This window comes from Eriocheir sinensis, unplaced genomic scaffold (genome assembly GCF_024679095.1).
Source record: "Eriocheir sinensis breed Jianghai 21 unplaced genomic scaffold, ASM2467909v1 Scaffold612, whole genome shotgun sequence".
In the NCBI taxonomy this organism is placed as follows: Eukaryota; Metazoa; Arthropoda; class Malacostraca; order Decapoda; family Varunidae; genus Eriocheir; species Eriocheir sinensis.
The window spans coordinates 230,761-252,864 of NW_026111957.1; the positions used below are offsets into that span (position 1 = coordinate 230,761).

The 22,104-nt window shown below is 45.6% G+C and overlaps 2 protein-coding genes and 1 long non-coding RNA gene across 7 annotated transcripts in view; 2 read left to right on the forward strand and 1 right to left on the reverse strand.

Moving 5' to 3' along the window:
- The window catches only part of LOC126993435 (uncharacterized), a 63,010-nt gene extending 61,405 nt beyond the window's left edge, over positions 1 to 1,605 (forward strand). For all 4 annotated transcript variants that reach the window (XM_050852552.1, XM_050852553.1, XM_050852555.1 and 1 more), the window contains one exon: positions 543 to 1,605. In XM_050852552.1, coding sequence (XP_050708509.1) covers positions 543 to 914 — 372 coding nt within the window. In that variant the 3' untranslated portion in view covers positions 915 to 1,605. The remainder of the gene's footprint in view (positions 1 to 542) is intronic.
- Positions 1,606 to 3,915: 2,310 nt separating this feature from the next.
- LOC126993433 (focadhesin-like) lies at positions 3,916 to 20,440 on the forward strand. Its single transcript, XM_050852551.1, has 14 exons — positions 3,916 to 3,967; positions 5,302 to 5,375; positions 6,006 to 6,068; positions 6,685 to 6,839; positions 7,760 to 7,966; positions 8,642 to 8,807; positions 9,940 to 10,074; positions 11,723 to 11,870; positions 12,170 to 12,352; positions 14,291 to 14,517; positions 15,270 to 15,410; positions 16,397 to 16,605; positions 17,438 to 17,752; positions 18,378 to 20,440. The coding sequence occupies exons 2-14, from the start codon at positions 5,322 to 5,324 to the stop codon at positions 20,023 to 20,025; spliced, it is 3,651 nt and encodes a 1,216-aa protein (XP_050708508.1). The 5' UTR covers positions 3,916 to 3,967; positions 5,302 to 5,321; the 3' UTR covers positions 20,026 to 20,440.
- On the reverse strand, positions 20,394 to 21,511 carry LOC126993434 (uncharacterized). Of its 2 annotated transcripts, none has more exons than XR_007747828.1 (3): positions 21,081 to 21,511; positions 20,589 to 20,915; positions 20,394 to 20,547 (listed from the first exon to the last, which is right to left on the reverse strand). It is a non-coding gene; the product is annotated as an uncharacterized LOC126993434 (long non-coding RNA). The 2 variants fall into 2 exon arrangements; XR_007747827.1 differs by having other exon boundaries at positions 20,589 to 21,064; positions 21,142 to 21,510.
- Between the last annotated feature and the right edge of the window lie 593 nt (positions 21,512 to 22,104).

Sequence of the window (22,104 nt, forward strand, 5' to 3'; positions counted from 1 at the left end):
CAGAGCCCAGGTGTACCCCGCCCCCCCCACCCACCCACCACCCGCCGCCACCACCGCCTTCACCACCACCACCACCTCCTCCTCCTCCCCCATCCTCTCCTCCACCACCACCACCACCGCGCCACCGACAGCCATTACCAGCTAGACGCCATCATCACCACCATCACCACTAGTGCCACCTCCTCCTCCTCCTCCTCTTCCTCCTCCTCCTACATGACTTAAGGAAGAAGAGGGGGAAGAGGAGGAGGAGGAGGGAGAAAGTCATTGGAAGCAGGAGGAGGAGGAGGGGGAGGATTAGCTTGATTCAGTAAATCGCTTATGACGTCTTAACAGCTGGGAGGAGGAGGAGGAGGAGAAGGAGGAGGAGGAGAAGAAGAAGAAGAAAGAGGAGGAGGAGGAGGAGGAGGAGGTGATGCTAATGAGTAAGATAACAGATAATAGACGAGATATCCGTGGTGATGGTCTTTGTGATAATGGCGCGGTGATGACAGGTGGATAATTAGCGAGCAGACAGGTGACCACAGGTGTATATCCCATCACAGGTGGACGAGGGCATCATTAACTACGGCTACGGGAACTTTGGGGCGGAGGAGGAGGAGGAGGAGGAGGACAAGAGGAAAAAGATAGCGGAAGAGGAAGCAGAGAAGAACAAGGACCTCCAACGAATACAGAAGGTCGTGGTGTCGCCGGGGAAAACGAAGGAAGAGGAGACGAAGGAGGAGGAGGAGGAGAAGGAGGAGGAGGAGGAGGGGGAGGAGGCTACTGAAGGAGGGGAGGAGGAGAGTGGAAGCCCTAAGGTGGAGGTCGTCCCCGCCTCCCCCTCCCCCGCCCCCCTTTCCATTCCCTCCGTTGACGAAAATTCCCCTTCGCAGGAAAATCTTGAGTTACTCCTCTCACCTAAAACCCTGGAGTGACCCCCCTTCCCATTCTCTCTCTCTCTCTCTCTCTCTCTCTCTCTCTCTCTCTCTCTCTCTCTCTCTCTCTCTCTCTCTCTCTCTCTCAAAATGGACAGAAGAAACCATGTAATAATAATAATAATAAAAAACAACAACAGCAAAGAAAACGAGTGATATTTTGACTTTATTTTTTGCTTTGTTTTACTTCGCACATTTTTTTGGAAAGTCGAGGAGGAAGAAAAGAAGAAGAAGAAGAAGAAGAAGAAGAAGAAGAAGAAGAAGAAGAAGAAGAACTAGAAGAAGAAGAAGAAGAAAGACAACTACAAAATGTGTGACTTCAAATTCCTATCATTATCTCTCTCTCTTCCTTATCATTATTACCATTATTATTACTACTATTACTATTACAATCATTATCACTACTATTAACCCCATCGTCATCATCTTGTGTTCCTTGTTCCTTGTTGTCATCGTCGTTGCTGTTAATGATGATGATGATGATGATGATTTATTTATGCAACTCTGTACCGCCGGAATAGACAGGTAAATAGACAGCTGATTAGACAGGTGATCACTAGATGGACAGGTAGACGGTAGCCAGGTGGAGGTAGGACTGACTGTGATAGGTATTCTGGAGTTGTTAGTGAGGCCTTACTGTGTTACTCTCTCTCTCTCTCTCTCTCTCTCTCTCTCTCTCTCTCTCTCTCTCTCTCTCTCTCTCTCTCTCTCTCTCTCTCTCTCTCTCTCTCGTTTTCACACACACACACACACAGTCTCTTTCATTACACACACATTAATTTCTCGACACACACACACACACACACACACACACACACACACACACACACACACACACACACACACACACACACACACACACACACACACACACACGAACAAACAAGCAAACATAAAATCCCTGTCGACATATCACTTTTGAATATGAAAGCAATAATGAAACACACACACACACACACACACACACACACACACACACACACACACACACACACACACACACACACACACACACACACACACACACACACACACACATTCATACATACACTACCCCCCCCCCCCAAACACACATTCCCATAATCAAAAACACTAGCCCATAAATAGTTAAATACTAATTCAACCAGTAACCAAGTAAGTAAGGCATAAGACAACCTTTTATACCCCTGCGCCATGTACAGTACCGTAGGAGCAGGAGGAGGAGGAGGAGGCGGAGGTCTGTACGAGGGGGATCATCTCTTAGCAGACGTAGAGAACCGTAGCGCCGTTTTATAGACACTGAGGAGACAACGCAAGACTATAGGGGCGAGAAGGGAGTGTGTTGGAAGGGGTTTGGATGCCACTGATAGGAAGACGTGCAGAGGTTTACAGGGAGACAGACACAGCTAAAATAAACAGACACAGAACACAGACAGAAACGCAGACAGGTAGACATAGAATCACATATAGACAAAGAGAAAGGCAGATCAGGTATTTAAATAAGCAAGCAGACAGACAGCTTTATAGACTGAATTATAAACAAGTAAACATAGAGAAACACAGGTAGAAAGATGTTTTAGTAGATTTAGACCGAAACACGCAGATAAATATAAAGGTAGATAGACCATGTAATTACGTAGATAGACAGGTAAGCACAGGTATATAGATAGGGAGACAGGCAGATAGTTAGCCAAAGAAACACAGACAGACACAGGAAGGGAGATTGGTATATAGCCAGAGAGTTAGGTAGGTAGGTAGGCAAATAGAAACACATATAGACAAACAGATATAGATATAGAAAGACAGGAAGGCACAGAAGAAGGCGAAGAGAGTCAAGAATAGAGGTAGACAGATAGACAGACAGACACATATACAGAAATAGAAGGCAGAACAGATATATAGATAGAGGTAGACAGGAAGGCAGAGATGAAGGCGAAGAGTCACAAATAGAGATAGACAGATCGACAGACAGACACAGACAGATATTAGACAGGTAGATAGACAGAAACACAGAAATATATATATATATATATATATATATATATATATATATATATATATATATATATATATATATATATATATATATATATATGCAAACAGACAGACAGTTAAACAGACCGGTTGGCAAAGAAATATGTATGGAAACAAGTAGCCTAAATGTAGACAGACAGACACAGACCATTAAACAGACGGGAGGTTGGCGGAGAAGTACATTTGCAGGCAAGCTAACAGACAGGAAGGGAAAGATATACGTATGCTAACAGGCAGTAGACAGACAGATAAACATAGACAAATTTAAAGATTCCGCCCCAGCAAAAAATATTTAATGTGTGTTCCAAGGAGATTATACATATCTTAATAAGGAGGAAAGGAAGAAAGGCTCCACATATATATAACATTAACTACTTACTGAATAGGGGACTTTTCCTTCTATATAGCGTAAGTATCGTTATACCTACGTTAAGGCAAGAGTTCAGGCTTATACTATAGAAGTGTTCGTTTTCTCTCCATGATATCGTGTTGAAATAAAAGATGCAAAACAGATGTGTGGTTTATTTCCCTTGTCTTTCCTGTTTAATTTGGATGAAGTCTAGAATTATTTGTTTCATCTGTTTTCTTTGCATTCACTCTTGTTTCACGGTTCTTTCACCTTCCTCTCCTTTCTTTCCCTCTCTTCTAATCTTCTCCCTACTCGATCTTTACTCCCTCGCTTCACCCTTTCCTTCCCACTCCCCTCCTCACTTCCTCTATCCTTTCTTTTCCTCTCTTCTTTCCTTCCTTTTCCCTCTCTTTACTCTTGTTTCACCCTCCCTTTCCTTCCCTCTCCCTACTCTCTCCTCGTTTCTTCTTTCACCAATATCTTTTTCTTTCATTTACTTTTTACCCTCCCTCCCTCATTCTTTTCTTCCTGTAGTATATAGTGATTAACGTAGTAGATGAAGTAGAGTGTAATAGAGAATGCAGTAGATGAATGATAATGACAGCACTGTTTAGGAGCCCCGTTGGGAAGGCTTATGCTCATCACCGCCACAACAACAACAACAAAACCGCCGTGGACGTCAGCTGGCAAGGTAAGGCGGGGCAGGGGAAAGAGCAATACAGGAATTTTGGGTAAAGGGAGAAAAGAAAAGTAAAGATAAAGATGGACGTAAGAGAGTGAAGGACAACATGAGGGAGTGGCGCCACGAAGGCAAAACTCCCGACCGTGACCTGCAGTGTGCCGGGCAGCGTGACACACGGCCCTGCCCGGCACCCTTGTCTGTGTCGGGGTGCCTTGTGTGGGTCACCTCGCCCTGACCACGTGCTGGATCCTGGGGCGTGTTCCTGTACATTCAGCACATGGTCAGTCTGTTGCATGAGTGCTGACACATGTTCGTCGCCGCCACTGTTGGGGGTGCAGCGTGTCGGTGTCACGACCCAGAAGTTACAAACGAGGATCTGCTCATGCGCGGGCGAAGGAAACAAACGCAGGGAATTTTCGGCACGTATATGCTGCTAACACACAAAATGCAACTTTAAGGTATCATGTGAACAACTGTACACCTACCAATTAACAAAGATACTCACTATTCACACAAACCAAACACAGTTTCTCTCTTTCCACAAACCCTCGAAACCTGTCTATGTGGCCCACTCATAACACACTTTATGCTGTCAGTATATGAAGGCAAACAAACCAGATGATTTATAGCTTAATTAGATTCACACGATCGAGTATGAGTGTCGTTCTGGTCCGCCAAGGCTAGTCCATGTTTGTTTACCTTGCCCTGGAGTCGCCCGTGCATGCGTAGCTGCTGTTTCTGTAACTTCTGGGCCGTGACACTGGGTTCTCTTGGCCCAGCTGCTCCCTGTTGGAGTGTCTGTTTACTGAGCAGTGGGTCAGTGAACACCAAACACCTCCCTCACTAGTTATCAACCAGGCCATAAGGCATTGGCTTACTAAGTAATGATACGTTGCCATCCTCCCCATACTATAATACCTCACCAGTGTAATGAATGAGACTGCCATAGGCCAGGATTTAACCTTGGCCCATGGATCCATACTTAGCTGGGTTAACCACTACACTACCTAAGCTTATGTGTTTGTTTGTTTGTTTAACAATAATCTGGAGGGGAAGGGGAGGGGAGTTTACTCATCTGGTAGTGCCACTCCCACCTGGTAGTTCCAGACTAGCTGGGAGAGATAAGTGGTCCAACATGCCTGACTGATACACCAGTGAGACTACCTTAACTGTCACTTTTGTTGGAATAGTACTGTAGTCGCCTTTTTGTATCTTCCATTTCTTGCCCTTGAATTGCCTATTTTTGTTGGAAAGGAAGAGTATCTGGACAATAGTTTATTGCACAATGATAGCTACAGGAGGAAAGGAGTGAGTGTATACATTTATCCTAATTAATGTTTCAGGGGCGGAGGAGTGAGGTGCAATGGAGGAGTATGAGCAGAAGATTAACTCTGGCAATGTCTTCCTTCAGAGCCAAGTAAGTGATGAGACTGAGGAGTAAATATTTCATTCTATTCAAATTAAAGCTTGTTAACATGTTTCCTAATCATTGTTATTTCTTCTTCAACATCCTTATCTTTCCTTTTGGAGTTAGACAGGCTATGAATCTCTCCCACTCTTGACAATCATATACTCTCTCCTCTCTGCTGATAATCCTTTTCATGTCTTCCTCCACACACCGTTGCCAAGTCACCTTCAGTCTTCCAGCTGGTCTGCTCTCTTCTTCCTCTACCTTTACCTAATCACTCTGTCATTTCTAAAAGTTAAATTCATTGCTCTTATAATTTACTTGTCTCCAGTTTTCCTTGTTCAGCACTCCCTCTCTGCACATTCAATCTTTCACCTGCTAAATCTCTCACCAGTCCACTCTTTTGACGCATTTTACTGGTCGTCTCCCCTTGATACCATCTCCCTCAATCTTGCTCTCATACACTTTCCTCAGTAAGTCATCTTCATTCATTCTTCTCACATGTCCAAACCATCTCAGAGCACCATGCCTCACCCCTTAATCTCTTGGCAGATCCTCAAATATTTATGCGGTTGGTATTTATGCCATAATCTCAGTAACTGTATGGCTGATAACACTTCACATCTTCTGTTCCTCCAGGCCATCACCAAACTCTACGACACTCTGTTGGAGAAGTACAAGATTGAGACAGTTCTGTATGAGGTGAGGAGGCATGTATGTACGTAAAGGTAAATCCAAAAGAAAAGAAAAAAGTAAGCTAAAATGAAGAAAAGAAAACAGAAAGCAAAGTGAACAGAAAAAAACAGAGCTCAGTGCAGGGTGAAGTGTGCACAGTGTAGTAATTAAGTGTGTGTAGTGAATTATAGAAGTGTAAAGAAGTATCAAGGAGGACCTAAGAAGCGATACAAAGCGGAACAGGTCAAAAGAAGAAGAAGAAGAGTGTGTGGGTGTGGGTAGGTGGATGGGTGGGTGGGTGTTTAGGTTAAGGTCTTCATAGTTTAAAATCCACTTCCACAAAATCAATCTTATATAAAGCATGTTATGTAGTTGAGCTGAGACCTACCTTACCACTGCTGTTCCTTAGGTTATGTTCACAATAGCTATAGTGAGAGGTATACCCAGTCAAGCATTAAGCATGGTAAGAAGGACATCTATGCTCTCGTTCATAGTTTAATCAATGTTTGTAAATGTTTAACTGAAATTTTCCTTTTTCTTTTCACCTTTCTTCCAACACTTTACCTCTTTGTCTTGTTCCTCCCCCTCCTCTACTTTCTCCTCCTCCTCCTCCTCCTCCACCTCCTCCTCCACCACCACCCAGACAGAAGAGGTCAAGATCCTATGGAAGACAGCCAACACTGGGGGGGCGACAGAGGCAGCGCTGGCCATGGAGGCGCTGATGACGCTGGTCCGCTCTGGCCAGCTCCCTGCCCCGGCCACACTGCAGAACTTCTTGGCAGATGTGACCAATGCAAAGTAAGCGTATGGGTAAATATTGTGGGCTAGGAACTGTTGCACTAAAAAACTTGCTAGCCGTAACATGAAATCAATAGAGAGAGAGAGAGAGATTATTTTTTTTTTCTTACAGTAAAGAATACAGCTCAGTTAGGGCACACACACACACAAAACAAAAAGATACTAAAAGCCTGTGTAGCCTAATAACTAAATAGGCGATTGAATTTTAGTCAGAGTATTGTGGGAAAGTGCATTTTGAGAACATAAACATAAGGAGTTTGCAAGTGCCCAGTCAGGCTACTCAGGGCAGGGGAGTGGTTTCCCAATGCCCTATATCACCACCCGTCCTCCTTAGCCATGAATTCATTTAACATTTTCTTAAAGGTACCAATTGTTTGAGCACTCACCACTTGTCTGCCAGGCTTGTTCCACTCCATCCACTGCTGCATTCATGTTGTTTATTATTTGGCATAGATAAGTAACCTAAATGAGGATTTAATGATGTGTACAAAATTTTATCTTGTAAAAAAATAATTGCATTGTGACTTAAGGATTATCACCCATACATCATGAAACCAATAGAAATGTTTATGATTTATTTAGAATTGCTGTTACTGTAGAAAAAATAGAGAGTACTATATAACACAGAGCCTTTCTGAATCATGTATAGCACAAAGTAATCATTTGAAAGTTTGTAGAAAATTACTTAAGATCAAGTACAGTACAAATGAATCATTGAAAATAATTAGAGGAAGACAAAGAGTGGAAATGAATGAGCAGAAATGCTTGAGGAAATATTAATAATTTTCTATTTGTTTTCAGGAGCAGTGCTGAGTGGACTTTTTTTTGTCTTGTTATTCCCCTTGAACTGTTTCTTCTAATGTAAAAAAATAAATAAATAAGTAAATAAAATAAATTAATGTTTTCCTTCCTCTGTGCAGGTGTCCCAGCGTGCTCCTGCAGGGCGTGACAGAGGTGGTGCTGCTGCTGTCCACCGCTGAGGGGGAGGAGGCGGCCGTCACATGCCCCTTCACCGGCCCACCCACCGGCCCCACGCACCCCTATGTCACCCTCCTCAGCAAGCGGCAGGACCTGGCGCCGGCCCTGCTGGAGGAGGCCGCCCACCTCCTGCGACACCCTGACAAGAGGTGAGGTGTAAAGTGGGGGGTGCTGGACTGACCTCTAACCTTTTGACCCTGTTATTTATTTATTTACTTAACAGTGAAAGAATATTGACTTATTTTATGTGTTGGTATCCTGTCAGTACATTTTTTTTTTTTTTTTTTTTTTACATCAGTCCTTTTTTTTATGAAATTTGTGTCCATCTTTAGCAGTGAAGGAATATAGACCTTTTTTTGTGTGAGTTATGATGCAGTTATTAATAGTTTTTTCTTTTATTTTTATCATTTGCCTTGTCATATCATTCCTCTTATGAAATTTGAGTACATTTTATTTCTTTATTTCTTTAGCACTAAAGGAATATCAACTTTTTTGTGAGGTTTTATAGAGTTATTCCATTTTTTTACCTTCAGTGTTTGTGTTGTATCATTCGTTTCATGAAAAATATGTCTGATTAGTTTTTGAACTTTTTTCTGGCAATGTTTTTACTTTTATTGGCATTTATTGTTTCTTTGTTTGCTGATTCATCGCTCTCATATAGTTATTTACCTCTCATGTACTTGTGCTTTTATAGGATTTTATGATAGTGTTCCTTTAACTAGGTATTAATTTTTTACTGAGCTAATACCCTCACCACCTCCCCACCACCACCATCCTCACCACCACCACTCACCCTCACCACCTCCACACCACCACCACTGCAGGGTGAGGGAGGGCAGTTCCAGTCAGCTCCGGCCGCTGCTGCTCCACACTTTCTGCCTGACGGAGGGCACACTGTGGCTGGCACGGCCGCTGCTCGCCCTCCTCGCCTCGGCCCAGACGCACCACAGCCTCGTGCCACTGCTCTGCCGCATTGCAACACTTATCAGGGTACTGACTAGCCTCTGGGGGCAATGCATGTCTTTGTGTTTCATTCTTATTTTGTTTATTCAGAGTAATGGCTGGGTGAGAATATAAGTCATTCATGTGTTGCTCACCATTGTCCTGCGCTCATCAGGGTAATGACTAGCCCAGGAGGAGACTTCTGATATGCTTCTGTTTCACTCATGTATTCTTTATTCAACAAAGTAAACAATAAGATATAACGAGGAATAAAAAGTCACTTATTTATCTTCATCATCATTATTTAGACTCAAATACTTAACTCTACACACTTAGATACTTCACTTTGCTCTGAGCTCTGTTTTTCCGTACACTTTGCCGGTGTCTTGCTTTTCTATTTTATTTTCCTTTTACTTTAGCCTACTTTAATTATTGGTCTTTCTCCTTTTATCTTCCCCATCATAGTAATGAGTTCCCCAAGAGGAGATTTGTGATGTATTCCTATTCATTCTTATCTTATTTATTCAGCAAAGTAATGATAAGATTTGATGGTGAATAAAAAGCCATCCACATTAGTCTCACATATTTTTTCATCTTCAGTTTCCACATCAAGGTAATGGCTAGCCTAATAGAAGACACAAGATTTCATGCATTATATTAACCCGGTAGCAGCAACGGGCCAAATTTGTGGCTTTACCGTGTAGCAGCGACGGGCCAAATTTGTGGCTTTACCGTGTAGCAGCGACGGGCCAAATTTGTGCCATGATTTTAACCCCCCAAAATAGATGATACATATATTGATCACAGAAGCTTTGATATATATTAAGAAATGGTTTGTGTGAGTGATGATTTTTTCTCATTTTTCTCGCTTAGAGGGACCATTAAGAAACATGATCCCCGCTGCTACTGGGTTAAGGTTCTTTCAATCAAGGAGAAAGACAAAAAGTTCAACAATAAGCATCCCTTAATAACCTCATAACCCCCTACCGGACACAAGAGTTCATGCATTACATCAAATTCGCATCATCAAGGTTCTTTCTATTGAGCATTTACTGTACATCAAACGAGAGGAGATAGATAACAAACTCTCCATAACCATGACCTCATAACTCCCCCATAAGACTCAAGCCATTAAGCATCTCTCAGTGGTCTCCTAACCCCCCCCCCATCCCACCCCCAGGACACAAGCCGGGACCACGTGGAGCGCAAGGTGATGGTGCTGACGACGCTGGCCACGATGTCTGTGAGGGAGAACCTGACGCGCCTCCAGTCCGCCATCCTGCCCTGCCTCCTCATGGCCCTCCCGCCAGCCCTGGTGAGTGGGGACTGGGGTGGCACTTGGCTCAGTCCTTCTTTTAGTGCTTGTTGGGGTTAGGTTAGGTTTTTGGAGGTTGGTAGTGTGAGAATAGGTTAGTGGGGGTAGGTAGTGAGATCTGTGTTAGGTATATCAAGGGTTGGCATAAAAATAGTAGTAGTTAGTGAGGGTGAAATGGTTGTAGTAGCAGTGGGTTAGGTTAGGATAGTGGGGGTTGGTCGTGTGAGGTTAGGTTAGTGGGGGTTGGTCGTGTGAGGTTAGGTTAGTGGGGTTTGGTCGTGTGAGGTTAGGTTAGTGGGGGTTGGTCATGTGAGGTTAGGTTAGTGGGGGTTGGTCATGTGAGGTTAGGATAGTGGGGGTTGGTCGTGTGAGGTTAGGTTAGTGGGGGTTAGGCAGTAAGAGCTGTGTTAGTCACGAGCTGAGCAGTAACGATTGAAACTTTTGCTAGCGTGATCCTGTAACATTAGTGCTCCGTCTGTCCCGTGGCACGTTGGGAAGGGCGAACTTGGCTTTAAGGGTGGGAATAGAAGCAGTAGTAGTGAGTAAGTTTGAAATGATTGTAGTAGTAGTGGAAATAACTTGTGGTAGTAGTGTTAGTTGCAATAGAGTCGGTGGACACACCCACCACCAGTATGCACAAACACACACATCCCTGCACACATACACCCAACACTACCAACACTCCTCACACCTGTCCCTTCACCTTCCACCTTACCCACAGAAACATGAGCCAGAAACAAGAACTCAAACACAAACGCACATACACTCAACAGTACCAACACTCCTCATACTGTCCCTTCACCTCCCACCTTACCCACAGAAACATGAGCTGGAAACAAGAACACAAACACACATACACCCAACACAAACACATTTGACACCAGCACACCACACACTACTGTCCCTTCACCTCCCACCTTACCCACAGAAACATGAGCTGGAAACAAGAACACAAACACACATACACCCAACACAAACACATTTGACACCAGCACACCACACTACTAGTACTATCCCGTCTCCCTCCACCCCTCCCACAGAAACATGAGCTGGAAACAAGAATACAAACACACATACACCCAACACAAACAAACACATCCATAACCAGCACACCTCACTACTATCCCGTCACCCTCCACTCTCCCACAGAAACAAGGGATGAGAACAAGGACACAAACACACATACACCCAATACAACCTCAACCCACCTCACCCTGCACCCTCAGCCTCTTATGTTTTCCGATTCCCGACTGAAAAACTGTCTCCTCCACCCCAATAACTACATTTATTTATGGTTACTGTTGAAAGATTTAATTATTAGTGTCTTTTTGCTATAGTTAACCCGGTAGCAGCGACGGGCCAAATTTGTGGCCTTACCGTGTAGCAGCAACAGGCCAAATTTGTGCCATGATATAAACCCCCCAAAATAGATGATACATAATCTGATCACAAATGCGTTGATATATATTATGAAATGGTTTGTGTGAGGGGTGATTTTTTCTCATTTTTCTCGCTTGGAGGGACCATTAAGAAACATGATCCCTGCTGCTACTGGGTTAAGTGTCTAAAAACGGTAAGTACAATGCTTGGTACGATAATCTGGCAATGCTGCGCACACCCATCCCTTCACCTTCCACCTCATCCACAGAAACATGGGCTGGGGACGAGGACTCTGGAGCGTGACCTTCGGCTTCTCGGGTCCCGGCTTGGGCGTGGCTGCGACGTGACGGTGTGTGCCTTGGCGGAGGTCCTGCCCCTCACCTCTGGCCGCCTCCAAGTCAGCCTCCTCCAGCTAGGTATGCAGCGGTAGCCTTGATGTTTTGTTTTGTTTGTTTGTTTATTTTTACCTCTAAGCTGTTTCGGTTGCTGTGAAATAAGACGAAGTTAGGTTGTTGTTGAAGTAAAGAGGGAAAGGTTTGAAAATATGTGGTTGGAAGGTAAAAAACTGCAGTGTGGTTGATGAGAGAGAAAGGGACGGCATGAGGTTGATGAGAGGGAGAGAATGCAGTTAGTTTGATGAAAGGGATGGGATTAGGTTATATTGACGAAAGAATTCCACCCTTCTCTGCCCCTCTCACCTTCCCACTCTTCCCAGGCGCCACTCTTCTCGCACACAAGGACGGCAACCCTCTCATCGGGGCGCGCCTTCTTCCCTCGCTGCTCCAGGTCCTCTCCGCCCCCTGCACAGCTGTCCCGGGCCTCACCACTGCCGCCGCTGCCCTCATCTCCCTCGTACAGGCCACACCAGCCCAGGCGTCGGCTAACACTCAACTGGCTGGTAGGATTTGTGGATTTTAGAGGTATTTATGTATGACTGGATGCCATGTGATTCAGGTCCATGCTATCTTTTTTTTTTTTTTTTTTTTTTTTTTTTTACAACAAAGGAGACAGCTCAAGGGCAACAAAAAGAGTGTAGAAAAAAAGTATTACTCACCGCTCCCACAACAGACAAAAGTAAAAAGTGCCCATAAGAAATGTATTTGATTCATGCAGTAAATGTATTCAAAGGCCACAAAGGAGATCAGTTGGGTTTTCATGAGTATTATTTCACCAGAAGCTTTTTCACACTGCACTTGACTTCTTCATAATGCCTCGCTCAAACAAAGAATATAGAGAAGTGCCAACAATATTCTGCTACTTGAAAAGACAGTGACCCCTAGAAAGGAAAGGTTAGATTAGGTTCCAAAGGCTTCTTGATCACACAAACATCTACCAACATTTCATCTTTTCCTCATTTAACATCCTTACTTTACCATATGGAGTTGGATGGGCTATGAATCTGTTTTAGGAGCAGCGAGTAGCAGGCTTTTTTTTTTATTATTGTTTCCTATTTTTGTGTGCCCTTGAGCTATCTCCTTTGTTGTAAAAAAAAAAAAAAAAAAAAAAACATCATCATCATCATCATCATTTCGTCCGTTTTCACTCTTCCTGAGCGGTTGGACGCTTTATGGCTCTCCTCCATTCTACTCTGTCTTCTGCCTGATGCTCATCCAATCCCATCAATGCCAAGTCTTCCAGTATACACCTTCTCCATGCTTTCCTAGGTCAACCAACTGGTCTCCTTCCCTCTACCTCTAATCTCTCCAAAACTCCCAGCACTGTATCCTCCCTTGCTCTCTTCACATGTCCAAACCATCAGAGTCTTTCCCTTCCGAGCACTGTTTCCAGGTCTATCTACTCCCTGAAGTCCTAGGTCTACCAACTGGTCTCCTTCCCTCTACCTCTAATCTCTCCAAAACTCCCAGCACTGTATCCTCCCTTGCTCTCTTCACATGTCCAAACCATCAGAGTCTTTCCCTTCTGAGCATTGTTTCCAGGTCCTCTACTCTCTCCTCCCTGAAGTCCTAGGTCTACCAACTGGTCTCCTTCCCTCTACCTCCTATCTCTCCAAAACTCCCAGCACTGTATCCTCCCTTGCTCTCTTCACATGTCCAAACCATCGGAGTCTTTCCCTTCTGAGCACTGTTTCCGGGTCCTCTACTCTCTCCTCCCTGGCGTTCATCCTTCTCATATCTTCCTCCACACACCATCTCCAGGTCATCTGAAGTCTGCCAACTCTATTATATTTTCTTTTACGTATAGGAGTAGTTCTTAGCAGGCTTTTTTTGTCGTTTTGGATTTTACCCTTTAGCTACTGTCTGTCTGTCTGTCTGTCTGTCTGTCTCTATTTGTCTGTTAGTTAATCTGTTTTTCTCTCTCCACTCTCCTCATCTTGCATTCTTTCTTTCTCAGTTGTTTGTCTGTCTATCTCTATCTCTGTCTGTTAGTCTGTTTCTCCCTCTCTCTCCTTTTCATCATCCATTCTTTCTTTCTCATTTACTTGTCTGCCTCTATCTCTGTTTGTCTGTCTGTCTATCTCTGTCTGTTAGTCTGTTTCTCTCTCCCTCTCTCTCCTTTTTCATCATTCATTCTCTCTTAGTTGTCTGTCTGTCTGTTAGTCTGTTTCTCTCTCCCTCTCTCTCCTTTTCATCATCCATTCTTTCTTTCTCATCTACTTGTCTGCCTCTATCTCTGTCTGTTAGTCTGTTTCTCTCTCCCTCTCTCTCCTTTTTCATTATTCTTTCTTTCTCAGTTGTTTATCTGTCTATCTCTATCTCTGTCTGTTAGTCTGTTTCTCTCTCCCTCTCTCCTTTTTATCATTCATTCTTTTTTTCTCATTTTCTTGTCTATCTCCCTTTGCTGTAAAAACTAACAAAAACAACAACAACCCCTCCAGGCAACGAGCACTGGGAGACGCTCTGCTGCATACACCCGAGCCTCGTGTCCTTCCTCCCGGCGCTGGAGTTCTCGGACCGCCTGGTGAAGGACCCGCAGCTGGCCTCCGACTGGCTCACCAAACTCGCCGCCTCCACCAACCAGATCTCCAGCTTCTACCACACCATCGTGACCTCCGTGTTCCTCTACCAGGGCTCCACGCCACAGTCTGTACAGCAGGCTACCAAGGTCTGTGTGGGGAGGGAGAGAGAAACAGACAAACAAAGAGACAGACAGATGGATGGACAGACAGAAAAGGATAGAGATGGACAAGCAACTGAGAAAGAAAGAATGAATGATGAAAAAGGAGAGAGAGGGAGAGAGAAACAGACTAACAGACAGAGATAGAGATAGACAGACAGACAGAGGCAGACAGACAACTGAGAAGGAGATAACGCAAGAAGAAAAGAGGATAGACAGAGAGAAATTAAGATAGAGAAAATATGAGACAAAGACATGCAGACAGACAGACAAAGTAGAGAATGGAATAAAAAGGATGAAAAGACAGACAGACAAGAGAAACAAAAAGAGAGAGAGTAAGAGATATGAGACAGAGAGAGAGAGACACACAGACAAAAAGAAAGAATGCAAGAAGGAACGACTAAAGACAAACATACAGACAGACAGAGACAAGCTAAGAAACAGAGAATGAGAGAAAGAGAGAGAGAGAGGGGGCTGTATTTTAAGACACCATCGCTTCTTACATCAACTATTTCTAAAGGTCAAAGAGGGGATCAATCGGGTTTTCATAAGTGTTTTTAAGGTTCATGGCACAGAAGGGTCAAACTACCACCAGGGTCATAAAACTACCCCTGGAAAGGCCTACAGCTCCTACGAAAGCCATGTCAAATATGTGAACTTGGGCGACGAAATGTTTTAAAATACAACCCAGAGACCCCTCACCCCCCTCTTCAGCCCTCACCATCCTGTCTTCCTCGCAGGTGCTGGAGCGCGAGGTGATGAAGCAGAGGAGCCTGGCGCTGGAGGTGTTCCCCATGGTGCTGTACCGCCTGGGCCGCGAGCCGGACCCCACCACGCGCCTCACCATCCTCTACACACTCCCCTCCCTCGCCGTCAACAAGGCAGGTGTCCCCTATGCTCGTAACTCAGGACCCGTTTTTTTTTTCTCTTTTTTTTCCAGCTAGGGAGGCAGCTCAAGGGCAAAAAAAAAAAAGCTAACAAAAGTCTCGGATCCTTTCAGCTCTCATGGCGAATATTTCCAAAGGGCAACAAGGAGATTGGCTTTGTTCTCTTGAGTGTTTTTTTTGTTCTTTTTTTCAGCACAGAGAGCAATTCAAGGCCAACAAAAAGAATATATATAAGAAAAAAAGCCCACTAACTGTTGCTCTCATGTAGCGATCAGTATAGAGTGGCCAAAAGAGAGGTTTATTGTGTTCACGGTGCAGAAGTCTCGTCAAACTATCACTAAGCCTATAGAACTTTCCCTGGAAATACCCACAACCTCTACAAAAGCCGTACTCACAAAAATACATATTTCTGAAGGCCACAAAGGAGATTATGTTGGGTTCTCAACTTCTCAGGAGTGTGTTTTGTGCTCGTGGTGTAGCCTTGTTAAACTACTACTAGGCTTATGGAACTGCCCTTGGAAGTACATAAAACCTCTGCAGAAGCCTTACCAATTGTGGGTGTGTTGGTCGCTCCCTGAAATCTTTGAGAATATTGGCCACACACTTTTCTTCTTGGTGAGGCATCCTGTTTAGTGATCATTGTAATTTGATAGCTGAGTTTTCTTACATCTTCATCTATCTATCTTCCTATCTACTTTATGATCCATTCCCGAGAACTGCATTGTATTTCATTATTATTATTATTATTATTATTATTATTATTATTATTATTATTATTATTATTAGCAGTAGTAGTAGTAGTAGTATTTTTTTTCCTTATTAGGAGATATGTTCTTTCTCTTAGCTCAGTATTAACCGCCCTAAAATAACCAAGAGGGATGAAGAGGTTAACACGACACATTCTCCTTCTCATTAGCTAACTATTCGCCCACTGGAAGGAACTAATATAAAGTTAACCTGCCACCTCCTCCCTCTCTCAGCTGTGTGTGGGTCAGGTGCTCAAGACCCTGATGGCGCTGTGGTCGTCCGGGTCCCTCCGTCCGCTGGTGCTGCGTCTGGTGCACGACCTGTGGAAGGTGGAGCCGCGGACCTACTCCTACCTCTCCCGCTTCCTCCACGACAAGTCCATCGACACCACCGAACTGCAGATTGCCCGCGCCTTTGTGGTGACCAGCGTGTGCAAGTCCAAGTGAGTCTGGGGCTGTTTTTGTTTTCTCTTTTCTCTTTCTGTCTATCTCTCTGTGTCTCTTTGCCTCTGTCTATCTTTTTTGTCCTTCCTTTGTCTTATTCTTTTCTTTGTGGTGATGATCATGTGTACGTCCAAGTGAATGTGTGGCTGTTTTTTTTGTTGTTGTTTTGTTTTGTGATATACTTTTTTTCTCTGTCTATTTGCCTCTTTTTTTTCTCCTTTTTTTTTTCTTTTTTTTTTGTTGTTTTTTTCATTGTGGTGACCAGTGTTTGCAGGCTCAAGTGACTGCATGGTTTGTTTGTTTGTCTGTTTATTTTCTATCTCTGTTTTTCACCTCCTTTCTCTGTCTGTGTTTGCCTCTTTTTTTTTTCTCTGTTTTTCCTCTCCCTCTCTTTTCTTGGTGGGGAGCAAAGTGTGCAAGTCCAAGTGTGTGTGTTTGTATGTTTGTTTGTCTTCTGTCTCTGTTTGTCTTTGTTTCTGTTTGTTGGCCTTGTTTTTTTTTTTCTTTGTCTGTTTGTCTATCTCTTTCTCTGTCTTTGCTTGTCTGTCTTTTCTCTCTGTGTTTCCTCTATCTCTTTTCTCTTTCTCTCCTCACTAGCCTTACCTCTATCCCTTTCTTCTTTTTGTGTGTCTATGTTATCTATCTTTTCATTGTCTTTTCATTTTCCTTATTATCTCTCTTTCCTTTTCTCTCTCCCTGAACACTGTCACCTTTCTTTACTCCAAGTTCTTCATATTTTTGTCATTATTATTTTCTTTATTTTCTCTCCAGCACACCTTCACCTGTACCTCATCACCCCTAAAACACCTCACCCCTTTCCTTCCCCTCCAGGCCGACCCAGCACGGCGAGGAGCTTCTTCCACTCCTCTCTGGCTTCCTCAATGAGTGCCACGGGGAGCAGGGGACAGCACAGACCCTCATTGCCTTGGACGGCATCTACCACCTCTGTGCCAACCAAGTCATTGACCTCCGCACCACCTGGCGAGTCGTGGCCCCCAAGCTGGTGAGGGACAAGCGGCCGGGGGTGACGGAGAAGTTATGTGCGCTGCTGGCCCTCATCCCAACACTGAAGGTGGAGAGTGCGGAGTATGAGAAGTTCACGTCCGACTGCCTCATCATCCTCTGGAACTGGGCGGCCTCACACAGGTATCTGCCATGCCTTAGTTTGTCTGTGGAGCTTTAGTTAGTGTTGGAGTGCCTCACCTTCCTGTAAGACTTGGCTGCTTCACTCAGGCCTCCGTCACTCCTTAGCTTGTCTTAGCCTCACAACCTTTGAAGGCTTAACTGCTTTGCTCTGGCCTCCGTCACACCGTTAATTTGTTCTTTTTATGGAATATGTTCTCATTTTGGTGAGTAATTGTAAGTATAAGGTCATTCCAGGGTTGGGTTGTTTCTGATTTACTCAGGTCTCTGCCACACCCTGAACTTGTTCTCTTTACTGTTGAAGTTAGGAATCTCATGTAAGAATCATGTTTCCATTTTGGGGTATTATTGTGAATATAAGTTCACCTTGGATTGACCCACCAATCTCTAGGACTGGGCTGATTCATGGAGGTCTGCCATCCTTAGGCTTAACCTGTCCTTGTGGCATCCCTTTGTCTGTTGTCAAAGTGTTTTTTTGAGTTTGGTGAAAGAGTGTTGCCTCCTCTTGATGACAGGAAGCCCATTGGCCTGCATGTGAGGTCAGGTTCTACTTTTTACTTTTATTACTTGTGTAGTGTAGTCTGCATGAGGTTCCTCACTACACTCACTCTCCCATCCCCTCCCCCAGGTCCCTCTCAGTGGTGAAGGCAGCCTATGAAGCCCTGGAGAAGTTTCCTTATGACAGCTACACCCTCAAGATGCTGCCGCAGTACGCTCGGCAGGGACACCAGCTGCCGGCCAGCAAGGCGGCCACGCCCTTCGAGGCAGCACGCAAGCCTGAGGACGTGCTGGAGTACGTCCCCGGCCTGGGCTGGATCAAGCTGATAACGGGCTGCCCCGAGGCCCACCTGGAGTACGTGGAGAGTTTTGTGAAAAGTCTTGTGGCACGGGAGGTGGCAGCGCTGCCCAAGGGGATCTACCTCACGGCCGTGCAGGAGGCCAAGCGGCGGGGCGTCAGGGCCACCGTGGGGCAGCCTGAGCCTCCCAATTATAACTTCTTCAAGGACAACTCAACCCTCAGGATACTGGTCAACTTCCTCATGGAATGCCCTGCCAAAATGGAGAGCTGTGATGACCCCCACAGGAAGGAGCGGCTGCTGAGGAGCTGCATGCTGATCATGGCGGCGCTGGGCCAGTCACTGTCTCGACCATACCCTGTCCTCAACTGGAGTTTCCTGGAGAAGGTGCTGAGCTCAGCACATGCCTTCGCCAACTATGAGTGGACAAAGCGCCTCCGACACAGCGTCTTCCAGATCGCGGGGCGGCAGTGCAACAAATCCGGGTCAGCCAGCGCCATCATCACCCAGTGGCTGACACCCAACACTGGCAGCGCCCTCACTCAGGAGGACGAGGTGGTGCTGTTTGGCCTGCTGGACCACCTGGGGCGTGGCCTGCCCCCGACGGTGCTGCAGCCCTTCCTGGCACATGTTTTCAAGCAGCGCCGGGAAGACTCACTTCACATGAAGGTGCTGCTAGAGGCCCTGCGTCCCAACCTGACAGCCGACTTCATCTTCGACACCAACAGGAATGTGCTGAGCAATGCCGTGGAGGCGCTGAATGAACACATGGACCCCACCGACGAGGAGCTATACTGCGTCTACAAGGCCTGCGTTGCCGACCTGCCGCAGAAGCACATCGAGCGGCTGACTTCCCCGTCGCTGTGGTGGGAGGTGACAGACGAGAGGCTGTACCGCGCTGCCGTGCTACGCTGCCACGTAGCCGAGCGTGACACAGAGGAGCTGGCACTGCCGTGGCTCAACGACCTGGTGGACTCTGCTGCCACGCTGCCCGGGGACCGCTCACACCTCTTGCGGGTGATGTCCTCCACGCTGGTCACCCGCTGCCAGGTCACCGAGGCCACCACCTGGTTCCTACAGCTGCTGGGGCGCCTGCAGGAGCACATGAAGAAACGGCGTGGCGATGATCTGGTGGCGGCACACGAACAGAGGCAGCTCGTCAGCTTCTACCTGGACCTGCTGGTGATGAGCCTGGTGGTGTGGTCCGGGCTGTGGGCAACCAACAGCATGGAGGTGCTGGCTGACACGCCCCCCCTCAGGGACCACCTCCTCCTGCCCTCCCTGGTGACACTCTCAGGCCAGCCGGAGTGGAGGAAGACCCTGATGCAGCTGCTGAGTTGGCTGGTGTCCTGCTACACCCTGCTGAGCCAGCACTCGGCCATCCCCTACCACCTGGCCTCACCCATCCTGCTGCTGGCCACGCTCAACCCCAGCCTCACCCAGTCCATGTGGAACAAAGTCATTGCGCTCCTTGTGTAAACCGATTTGATTCATGCAATGTGGTTTCAGGGAGGTGCTGGCCTTTGCATCAGCCACCTCTGATGTATTCCATATCACTTGTTGCCAGCCTTTCTCAGCTTCCTTGGCTCCTTTTTACAGCTTCTACAGCTTTGTTCCCAAGGGCAGATCCAAGGGGGAGCTACTGGGAATTATAACCTTGGGGAATTGAGGTCAACAGGCTTCCTTTGCAGTCTTAGTTCCTGTTAGTCACTGGTTGCCTTGTGTTAAGAGGGTGAGCAGTGGGTGTATTTGACTGACGTGGTTTTGGTTTATATGTCAACAAGCCAAATATTGCCTTCACATCACTGGGAATATTCACTGTTTACTGGCCTGTCATTATTGTTCATTATTGCTGCTGCTTGCTATCTTTACTTTACTTAAATTCTTTCATATACTTTATTACTATTATTCATCAGCCCCCAGAACCTGTCAGCACTCTTTCAGCTACCCTCAGTCCCTCACACACCCCTTCAGCACTCCCTCAGCACCCTTAAAGCTGACCTCACCACCCTTCAGCAACACTCAGCACCCTTAAAGCTGACCTCACCACCCTTCAGCACTCCCTCAGCAACACTCAGCACCCTTAAAGCTGACCTCACCACCCTTCAGCACTCCCTCAGCAACACTCAGCACCCTTAAAGCTGACCTCACCACCCTTCAGCACTCCCTCAGCAACACTCAGCATCCTTTGCTTCTCCCTCAGCACCCTTCAGCACTTCCTCAGCAACACTCAGCACCCTTAAAGCATCCCTCACTTCTCCCTCAGCATCCTTCAGCACTTCCTCAGCACCCTTCAGCACATTTCAATACCCCTCAGCAGCCCTTTACACCTCTCTACAGCCCCTCTCTATACTAGCACCCCTCATCACCTTTCAGCATCGTTCACCACTATTAACACTACTCAGCACCCCTTTACACCCCTCTACAGCCCCTCTCTATACTAGCACCCCTCATCACACTTCAGCATCGTTCAGCACTATTAACACTACTCAGCACCCCTTTACACCCCTCTACAGCCCTAGCACCCTCATCACACTTCAGCATCGTTCAGCAATATTAACACTACTCAGCACCCCTTTACAACCCTCTACAGACCTTCTCTATTCTATCACCCTTCAGCAGCACTCACTCAGCACCCAGTAGCAGCCCTCAGCACTCCCTCAGCACCCTTCAGCTCTCACCCATCACCCCTCTCCCACCTCTACACCCCCTCTCTACCCCGGGGTGTGGCAGTGATATGTGACTGTGATGTATGCTAACAGGGGTGCCCTTGGCCTTGGCAGTGAAGGACCAGCTGAAAGACCTTACCTGGCCACCTTAAGTAAGTCCTCCAGGTAATTAATTAAGAGCCACCTGATATATTTTATGGAGTGTATGTATGTATGTGTGTTTGCATTCAAAGAAGCACAATTATGACGGACTTGAGAATATAAAGTGTTGAAATGCATCAGTGGTTTGTTTTGTCATTCTTGGTGGTGTGAAGATGGATTAGATTCAGCAAGCAGGAATCTAAGCAATAATAGTGTGATTTTAATTGTTTTCTTGTGGGTTTATGGTACAGGTTGATGTTCTTGAAGACTTGACTTGTAGGATTATTTCTGGGTTTCACTTATTTACTATTATGTTTATATAGGCTGCTCATCATTATTATTATTATTATTATTATTATTATATTTTATTTATATTTACCTAGCTGTGTGTGTGTGTGTAGATGAGTGGTTGCAGTGAAAACGGTGGTGATGGTGATAGATAGTGGTGATGTACTCCCTCCCACCCACTTAGGCTGTGTGGATGGGTGGTGGTAGATGATCATGATAGTGGTAGTTGTGGAGGATGGTGGTGAGTGGTAATGGTACGTGATAATGATAGTGATATGGTGATGTACTCCCTCCCTTTCATTTAAGCTATGTAAATGGGAGGTTATATAGTGATGGTGTTGATGGATGATAGTGGTGATAGTGAATGATGGTAGTGAAGGGGATAGTGATGATGGTGGTGAAGTGCATAGTGATGATGGTGATTTGCTGTGTGGATGGATGGTTGATTGATTGATTGATA